Here is a 10,232-nt window from a genome sequence, read left to right as displayed (position 1 = left end):
ATTCGGTGCGGATTCAATGACTTTAGCATCATCAACGTTGCAGATCCGGATGCATGATTATTCCGAACATTTGAAGTTTGTCATATCAATTGTAGGCTTTGTCTTAGACATTTGGCCGTTTTATGCTATTAATTCGGATGCTGTGAGCATGTTTGCAGATTCATCCTTATTAGTTTTTAGCGAAATTGAATTTGTGATGATTTCGATCGATGTATTTCCTATGAATTTGAATGAATGAATATATTGTTTTTGAGTAAAAAAAATTGTAAAACAAAATAATCTCTATTTAGAAAAAATACAAAGGGTCCGTTTGGATTTGACTTATTTTTGAGTTTATGATAATAGTTTATGCAAATAAATAAACTTTTATGTTAATTCTAAGTTTTCATTAACAAAAATTATATTTTTATAAGTTGTTTTATCATAAACTATCTTGAAAAAGTTATGATCATGCATAAAAATTTATTTATTTGTATGAGTTATTTCACATAAGCTCAAAAATAACTCAATCCAAATAAGACAAAAATAAGTTTTTGAGTATTGTGTTGCAAAACAAATATAAATATGTTAAAAGTAGCTTACGCCCATTTGAAGAAAAGTTTTGCACGTGAAAGGTGTAGTTTTATTTCTGAATCTCAGAAACTTTTTTAGTATTGATCGATCCAAACTTTTCTTTATCCTTAGTTTTTACTACAATTAGTGTCTCAAAGTTATAAAACTCTATTCCTTTCATAGGGTTATCTTTTTAAGTTTCATGTTCTTTGTCTGCTCTATTTGCAGACTCTTCTTTGTAATTGTTTCAACAACTTAGGCATGACTTGTGCCTCAAGTTTTTTTTTTTCAACAGAAATATGCTTAGAGCATTTCATTACTAACAATATACGGCTAATAGTGGTCCACCGTGGACAAGTGATCTACCGAATATGAATTTTACAAAATTTACTATTGGATTGAAAGTTTATATCGTATAAATCATCCATAAATTTTTAAAATTTTTTTGAAAATCATTTGATATGTTATTGAGACCCATCAAGATTTACGTTATTTAATAAACCGTTAATCTTGACGTGTCTCGATAACATATCAAATGATTTTCAATTTTCCTAAATTTTTCTAATGGATGAACTATATGATCTAAACTTTCAATCCAACGGTAAATTTTGTAAAATTCGTATTCGTTATAATGTTATTCGTGACTGGTTCACCATGGACCACTTGATGAAGTGGTCCATATTAAAATTTACCTACAAATACGCCATAAAATCTCTGTTTGATAAGCTCGCATCATTGATACTAGGTGACTCAGATAAATGGACACATATTGTTGTCCTGTCTATAATTTAGCCTTCTACAAGACATACCGTTAATGCTTTTGGTATCATTTTAACGTGTTAACAAATCATCAGCTGAGATATCAATATCATTCACTATTTGCATTTGGAATCAGAATCATTTTGATTTTGATGTTTTATTCTACTTCTAGATATTCAACCCTTGGGTTGGGTCCCTTTAGCAATGTGTCTTAATTACATCCAAAGCAAACAAGGGCCAATGGGCCATGCATGTCTTCAATCATGAGAGATTTTCTTTTCTCATCCTACCGATTTTCTCGCGCGCCATTCAAATTTACCAAAATACCCCAATCCGCTACTTAGGTAGTGGATACCCCCAAAACACCTTACCTTTATAAAGTCCGCTACTTAAGTAACGGAAGGGTAAAATGAAAAAGACATAGAGCGCACGAGAAACTGGTAGGTTGTTAAAAGAAAATCTCCGATCATGATAATTCACCCACACCAATTAACGATGGTCGTCAATGTTGTCAAATAGCGACTATAGTAGTAACATGGTAAAATTTGAAAAAAAATTATTGTTTCGCAACACACTATTTAGTACAAAGCTTCGTCAAATAGCAACTATAGCATTGCAGCATAGCATAATTTGAACAAATAGTTATTTTCCACGATCTGTTATTCACAATCTTAGGGTTAGGTAAGGTTGCATCTACTTTCTAACAGTATATAATTTTTCAATTTCCTTCAAAGCATATTTTTATGTACTATTTGGTTTGGTTTGATGGGGATTTCTTAAGATAACAAATGTTGATTCCTATACTGGTGGGCATGTTTAGACATTGATGATGAATCTTGATTTTGCATTTTACTAAAATATACTTCTCTTTCTTGATCATCATCGGAAACCAACATGTCGCCCTCTTCAGAATCTGATTCACTCATTGACAAGTTCCCGTTTTCAAGGTTATCTTCAGATTCTGATAGCTCCGACTGCGAGGAATCAGCTTCTGTTTCTGAAAGATAATAGCTACTCGAATCATGGTTCTTTTCGCCGTAATTCCTCTTTTCCATGGAGCTTCTACTTGGACCGTCGAGTATAGACAAGGGATTGCGGTTGCTAGGGTCGCCATAAAGTGCAACGTGTCTGTGATATAGCTCCAATTCTTTCTCCGCGATAGCAATGAAACGCCTTACTGACTCGAGTGATTGCTCATACTTGGATTTTTCAAGTGCCTGTAGGAAAAAAAAAGAAGTTATTTGACTAATCTCAATGTTATGCCAACAAATTCACATATCATTGAAAAAACACGCCCTCCAAAAAACCATGTTCTCAATCACAGATCGCAGAAAATAAAGGTTTATTCAAATTACGCTACACAAAATTGCTATATATCTCCGTTACAGTTGCGATTTGACAATATTTTGTATTATGGAACAATAGCGACGATTTGTTCAAATTCTGCTTCACATAATGCTGCTATAGTTGCTATTTAACAACACTGCTAAAAATCGAGTTGTATTTCCAATTTATTTTAAATGATTTGATAAAATAAACTAAACCAATGATAACTTTTAGATTAAAAAAAACACAGAAACACACCTTTTTCTTGGACAATGTATCTACCGGTGACATAACCTCAGGCCGTATATAGTTCTTTCCACGATAAAATATTATAGTGTCATCACCTATGATGTGAATTGGAATACCACCACTCAATCTGGCAAGTTCTTGCGCATACTCGTGTACTTGACCAGGTTTACAAGGCTTGCAAATGCACTTAACAGTCTCATGTTTCTTCCAATGCAAATGCATATTGAGAATAACCCCTCCGAATAATCCTCTTCTTCCAACTTGTAGATAATTAGAACTCTTCTGAGCCATTTTCTTCAGATAAAACCGTTCCTCCCCCGTCAAGCCATCTGGTTTTACTTCGGGACCCTGAGCTTTAGCAACTTCGTATCGTTTGAGCCTTTCAATGAGTAACGCTTCTTTGACTCTCGCCTGGGGTTAAAATCAGAGTGATCAAAATTTGAGTACAATGTCTAGGCAAATAAAGTTCCTCAACAAAGCTTCTACTGCCAAGCTTTATAATAACTGAGCCAATATAGATAATTTTCTCAACAAGCAGTTATGGGGAAGTTTTTTGAAGAAATTTACAATGACCAAGTTATTTAAAATTGAGCTTCTAGTATAAGCTGAAACTAACTTCTGCATCTTAAATTTTCAAAAACACTCATTTAACTTCTCTATAAATATCTGTAAGCTTATAAGGATTTCTATGTAAATGAAGAATCATAAATTTATTTCAACTGAGAAGCTCCTATAAGTCCAAAACAAATTCATGGTGGAATGTCAGTATTGATTTTACCTCTTATCAAACGCGATTTAAAAATATATGAGGATTGATTACTTTGAGTAAAAAAAGTTTTTAACAAACGAAGAAGCGGTATGCTGCAAAAGGTTTGGCACCTATGTAGCACCGACCGACACTCTCCAGATTAAAAGCGGTGTCCGACACGCATCAGTTTCTAATACCACCACATGTGGTTATATTCAATCACTTTCATTTTCCTAAATTATATCTGGTGTCTACGTGTGAGTATCAATGTCGTGTCAGTTGTCTGTGTCAGTGCTCCATAGGTTGCCATGAAATGAAAACAAAACAAAAGAAAATCAAATCAAATGATAGCGCTTACATTATCAATCTTGAACTTAATTCTCTCTTCAGGAGTAGCAAACTTATGCTTCTTTTTCTTCCCTTTAACACCAAGTCGACTAGGATTTCTCCTATCCGCCGCTTTCCTCTTCTCCTTCTCTCTCTTCCTTTGCATCTTCAACTTCTTCTTAGTCTTCCACTTATCTTTCCTTGGAGGCTCAATCTCATGAGCCTCAAACTTAGTCTTCCCATCCCTTATCACAAGATTAACCTTCCCATAACTCAACTCTCTCAAACCCCACCAAAAACCTTGCTTCTCAAAATGCATACAATGCCTCAATGGAGAACATATAGAATATAATTGACCGCTCCCAACTAACCTAAAACACATAAACACATAAAATTTCACATGTCAATTCAATTTCAAAGTCTTCAACTTTCAATAACCCAAAATCACCACCAAGGAAAACAAAGCCAACCCAATTTAGTTAATTGAATATATTATTCATAACAATCATAAAAATTTGATATTTATGTAACCAAAAAAATTAAAAATTTGATTTTTGACTTATAAGTTTCTATACCAAAAAAAACAACAAAACATGTTTCAGTGAGAGAAGTGAGAAAGAACCTGGGAGAGACCGAAAACGAGGATTTGATAATAGATGAAGCTCTATGAATAGTGCGGAACAACGATGTAACTGCCATAGTTAGAGATGAAGAAAAACATGAAACAATGTATGACTGTGTTTGTGTTGTTGTGGTACACCACCCGTATTGGATCGGGTGGGTTATATTTCGGGTACAAATCTTACCGGCTAGGATCCATTTGATGGAACACGTGGCAAGATATTAGTGGGTCGATAAGAATGTTGACTTTTTCAGAGGATGATAACCATTAGGATTTTGACACGTAATAAGACACTTGGGAATTATATGTGCTTTACCTTACCTAAATATCTTCTTTTGTATTCTGGTGTTTCTCTCTGAAGAAGCGCTTATCATAGAATCAGACAATAATCAGAGAGTTTCTAGTTTCAGCTTTCTACAACCATCGATTTTCTGAGTAAGTGTTTTTTTTTGTTGTTGTTTCGTTTGTGTTCTTTTTTATTTTTGTCTGTTGTGGAAAATTCTATTGATGATTTTGATTCAGATGGTATTTTAGGGTTTTTCTTTTCTTGTGATTTTGAATCTTCTTTCTTTTATGTTTCTACAATTAAGTTCAAAGGGTATGAAGAAATTAACTCAAAATTGAAGCTTGATGTTGGTATTGTTGTTACTTTTATTTTATGTTTGTGGTGCTTTTTTTTTTCCTATGATTGAAATATGCATGTCTTGTTTTTCATTTGAGAATAACACACTATACATTATCCAAGTTATATGTTTTGTTTTGTTAGTGAAGAAGGATATATTGGACTTGTTAATATTGTCATGATCTGAGCTTAAGCTTTTCTTGATTGATACATACATTCATTGCACAAACCTTTTAAATGCATACTAGTAGTATCCTTTTGAACTTTTAGAGAAGCTACAAACTGTAGCTTTGACCTTGACGGGTGTCCGACACTGATGCACCGCAAAAACAAACAGACACTTAGTTGATGTTCTACCAAAGATATTTGATTTTGGTGTTGTTTATGATTTGATTGACAACAAGCTACAAGTCATGTAGAAACTTAACATAGAATAAAATTTGGAATGCTTGATTTAGTAGATAAGTAAACATATTGTGTTCCATAATTGTGGAGCTGTTTCGTTTTTCCTTCGTTGTTTAAGGTGAGACAAATTAGTTACGATCGTATTTGGGACAATATAATTCAGAAACAAATGCTTTTGCATTGCAGTGAGGCCATCTAATGCATGCCACAGATTGTCTGCATTTTGGGATTGATTGAGTTAGTACACCGAATGTGGAGTTGTTATTCACTCATTTTACTTGTTTAGGGGGAACGAGGAAGGATTTTTTATTTTTTTTATAAATAGGGAGCATATGGATAAACTGCTTAATTCAATGTTTATACAGTAAGTGTTCTTTGCGCTTGAATATACACATTGAAAAGCATTTTGTGTTCTCAACTTTTGTTTTCATCGTAAAAATAGAATTTGGGATGAATGGAAACTGAAAAGATCAAAAGGGGAAAAGTATAAACTCAGCATAAATGGTTTCCACTTTCCATAAGCTATATTTATAAGCCATTTCACGAGATAAGCCCAGATAAGCTCTAATTAAGTTCTTCCAAATGTGCTCATAGTAGATTGTTTGTTTCTTGTATTATACACTTCCTGAATTCGGGTTATTTTTTATTTAGTGTGGTAATGTATTTTGGTTGTTGGGAGGAATGTATTTGACAAATAATAGGTGATTCCAATGCTTTGTTTTGTTTATTATTGGGAGTGTATTTTATTTTTTGCTGTTGTGTTGTGAATTCTATTGTCATTGTTTTATTTTCGAAACTTTTTTTGTAAATCATGTTGTACACATTATAGTTCCCTCTGGAAGTAAGGTTTTTGCTTATAAAAAAATTGTGATTAGGACTATATTTATTGACATGTTCTCACGTTATTTTGATTTCATTCTATGAAGTCAATAGTGAACCCTGGGCTCTATGCAAAACTCCATTGCATTGCCAGCGGCTGTAGCGTCGCCACCTATTGCGGCCCAACTGGGGTTGTAAGTCCGCCACATTCACGTTATTTTGCCTTCAACGTTTAGCTACGCCATACCATTTTTCAACTTTTTTTTATCATTTCACCCTAAAATTTTGAATGACAACAAAATAGGGCCTACTATCTTCCATCCCCATCTTTTGCAGCTTCTGAGTTCTGAAAGTCATCCTCACCTTGAAGATAGTGATTCCATTAATGGAATCACTTGTATTTATTTTAGATGAGTCATTTTAAACCTTGGAGGCTCTTAAACTTGTGTGATTTTTATTGGTTTTGAAATTGATAGCAATGAACTTTGATTATTAGTTACGAATATCTCTTTAATGTTGCGTATTCTTCTATTTTTTTTAGCATTTAGTGTATGATGAGTTTCATGTATTGTTTCCCTAAACTTGTGAAGCAGCGGCAATACTCCTTTTCGCTATCCCATCATTGACTTCATAGGTTTCGATAAAAAGAGTTATGGAATTGGAAGCTATGATACTCCAAAAATGGAAAAGTATCGGTGTCCAACACACACCCGATACTTCTCAATATATTCCCAAAAAGCATCTAATAATTTGTTTTATTCTTTTTAAAAATATTTCTCCAATGCATCTTCGATATGTCTTATAGCAGATCTTTTGTTGTTGCAGTGGAGTTAGGGATTGATGGCTCTGTTAATTGCGATGCAGTAAGAGATGCTATCGATGCAGTAAGAGATGCTGTCATGGTTGAAGTCGGTAGCATACCTGATGAAAACATAGAAGAAGAAAGTTCTGCTGAACCAACTTACAAACAAGACCAAGATGATAACGTGACTCAAGATTCTTCTGCAGGAGCATTAACAATTCCCTCAGCAGTTCCCACACTACCGGACGGTTCTGCTGATGAGCCCTATGTGGGTCAGGAGTTCGAGTCGGAAGCAGCAGCACATGCCTTTTATAATGCATACGCAGCCGAGGTTGGATTCATCATACGCGTAAGCAAACTCTCACGATCAAGGCGTGACGGAACTGCTATTGGACGCGCTCTTGTTTGCAACAAAGAGGGTTACAGAATGCCTGATAAGCGCGAAAAGATCGTAAGACAAAGGGCAGAGACAAGGGTTGGTTGTAGGGCAATGATTATGATGAGGAAAATTAATTCTGGTAAATGGGTTATTACAAAGTTTGTAAAGGAGCACACACATCCCTTGAATCCCGGAAGTAATAGAAGGGATTGCATGTTTGAACAATATCCGGTCAGTTCTTGTGCTTTTTCACTACTAAAGGATTATATACTAAACTAGTTTATTCATTCTTATATATATTATAATAGTTTATTCTGTTAATTAGATCATGATTCTACTTTTCTGTTAACTATTAGATAATTTCACACCACATTAGAATGAAGTTTTCAGGATAATATTTGTTCTTTTATACATTCATAGCTAAATTTGTCTTTTTCACCTTATATAATAGGTCAAATGCATCCATGAGCCCTTTAAGTTTCGCATTTGTAACAATTAGGTCCTTTAAGTTTTTTAGGCAACAAATAGGTCCTTTAAGTTTTTTAGCTAACAAATCGGTCCTTTAAGTTTCTAACGCGTTGCACCGTTACCTTTCTTTTAGTTATCCTCTCTTCCAATTGGACCTCATGGCTCACATCAGATTGAGTCTCAAATTCATCATGGTTAACATCAAAATTAATGGTCACGTCATTGTTTTTGTAAGTGTGGGATAACTGGAAGGTTGACGGTGCCACAAGTTAGAAACTTAAAGGATCTATTTGTTACCAGAAAAACTTAAAGGACATAACTATTAACATGAAACTTAAAGGATCCCTGAATGCATTTACTTTTCCCCCTTTTTATAAGTACCGCTTACAATTTTCACATATTTTGAGAAAAGTTGTTAATGAATTTAAAGTGTCCATTTTGTGTATAGATGTTCCTACTTCCTAAAATACCCTTTTGTATATGAATGTGTTCAACTTTGAAGTTTCATCTTGCAAGACAAATAGTAGTAATAATTAAGAGTATATTTAAAAAATAATAATTAATGTATATAGTAATTTGAAACGGTGTTCATATTTTGGGACATTTTTTTCTTAAAAGGTGCTTATAATTTAGGTCTGAGGAAGTATACAATTTTGAAGGTTTTTCTCCTCTTTCTTAACTCCTACGTATTGTCTCTTATCTTTCGAAAATAGAGCATTCATCTGTATTGGCCACCTTATCCTTCCCATTAAAGAAATTTCAACTTAGAAATTGCGATTATGACGCTTTCTTCACACATATATGTAAATAACTTGTGTGATGTATAAATATTCTATTTTGCACCCTTTTCAGTTTAAATTTTCCACCATACTTACCTCTTTTGTTTGTTTTTATCAGTCTCAGAACGAACATGATAAAATCCGCGAATTATCTCAGCAGTTGGCAATAGAGAAGAAGCGATCAGTAACTTATAAAAGACAACTTGAAGTGATATTTGATTATATCGAGGAGCATAATGTGACCCTTTCACACAAAATACAGCACATAGTAGACAGTGTGAAGCAGATGGAAACCTAAAGAAGAAGAAGAAGATAATCATTGATAGCTTCAGCTTTCAATTATCTAGTTTTTTTTTTAATCATTACTATTATTCAATCTACTGTCAGTGTCCAAAAATGCCCCAAAATGAGGTGTGCAATAATATCGGAATTGGATTCTGTGCAGTCACACTGCATTCAGTTAGGACATCTGGACCGTCCGATCAATATCAGGCGGTTCAGATTTTAATATCAGATTTTAACTGTTTTATAAGTATAAAATTCAAGCTAAAAATTTGGACTGTCTGATCTTAATCAAAAGGTCCAGATATGACCGAGTGGAATGCAGTCACCTCTCTCCGACTGCATAGAATCCGGATTCTATAATATCCAATAATAACTGCTGTCATAGGTATCTACTTATAGTATTTGGTTAAATAGTTCAGTGTGATGCAATGGTATTCATAGAATTGCTTTTTATTTATGCTGTCAAATTTAGTTTAGTAGAAGAAACTAGTTTCAATCAAATGTATAGGCACTTTGAGTCCATTCATATGAAGTTGCTGCTAACAGCTATGATAACTCATAAAAGGCATTCATATGTACTGATAGAGCTTAATTAATCCGTTGCTGATTTTGTAAAATTTGATCTAAGCTTGTCCCCTTTGTATAGATCGGTCTACATGGACCAGGCGCGTATTGTAACATTGACCCGAAACAATATGTATTTCTCTAACTAATGGTGTTTGAACTTGTAGTTGTGAGTTTCTATTCTTTATAGATTTGGATTTTTTTGCATATAAGAAATAGCGTAGCCGTGGATCTGAACCTTTTGATTAAGATCAGATGGTTCATATTTTGACTTTGTAATTTGAACTCGGCGTGCAACAGTTCGAACTTAGAACGTTTGTTTTTTGTTTGCCAGGTCAAATCATATACAACTTTGTCAAATGTGGGAACCCCTAATGGAAGAGACTTCATATCTCACCGTGTTAGAAGCTTTGCGAAGAACCTATATTTCACATCACTTTGGCTTCATCTTTTTACTTTTGTTTTCGAATGAATTCTACCACAAATTATAATTATCTTTTCGCCTAATTAGTTCGTCAATTTTGTG

General features: G+C 33.9%; 2 protein-coding genes across 7 annotated transcripts; one reads left to right on the top strand and one right to left on the bottom strand.

Annotated features, from left to right (window-relative positions):
* Positions 1 to 1,842: 1,842 nt before the first annotated feature.
* Positions 1,843 to 4,699, bottom strand: LOC123914479 (uncharacterized CRM domain-containing protein At3g25440, chloroplastic). Its single transcript, XM_045965667.1, has 4 exons — positions 4,584 to 4,699; positions 3,993 to 4,332; positions 2,896 to 3,297; positions 1,843 to 2,528 (listed from the first exon to the last, which is right to left on the bottom strand). The coding sequence occupies exons 1-4, from the start codon at positions 4,658 to 4,660 to the stop codon at positions 2,088 to 2,090; spliced, it is 1,260 nt and encodes a 419-aa protein (XP_045821623.1). The 5' UTR covers positions 4,661 to 4,699; the 3' UTR covers positions 1,843 to 2,087.
* A 156-nt stretch (positions 4,700 to 4,855) lies between these two features.
* LOC123914480 (protein FAR1-RELATED SEQUENCE 1) lies at positions 4,856 to 9,872 on the top strand. Of its 6 annotated transcripts, none has more exons than XM_045965669.1 (3): positions 4,856 to 5,018; positions 7,255 to 7,841; positions 8,976 to 9,872. In XM_045965669.1, coding segments are annotated over exons 1-3 (768 nt in total). In that variant the 5' UTR covers positions 4,856 to 5,017; the 3' UTR covers positions 9,156 to 9,872. The 6 variants fall into 6 exon arrangements, with proteins under 6 accessions (XP_045821625.1, XP_045821628.1, XP_045821624.1 ...); XM_045965672.1 differs by having other exon boundaries at positions 4,925 to 5,018; positions 7,294 to 7,841; XM_045965668.1 differs by lacking the exon at positions 4,856 to 5,018 and adding an exon at positions 5,069 to 5,181.
* Positions 9,873 to 10,232: the final 360 nt, after the last annotated feature.

Source organism: Trifolium pratense, linkage group LG3, assembly GCF_020283565.1.
Source record: "Trifolium pratense cultivar HEN17-A07 linkage group LG3, ARS_RC_1.1, whole genome shotgun sequence".
NCBI lineage: Eukaryota > Viridiplantae > Streptophyta > Magnoliopsida > Fabales > Fabaceae > Trifolium > Trifolium pratense.
The sequence above is the reverse complement of the archived record's forward strand: the minus strand, read 5'-3'. Positions and strand labels throughout refer to the sequence as shown.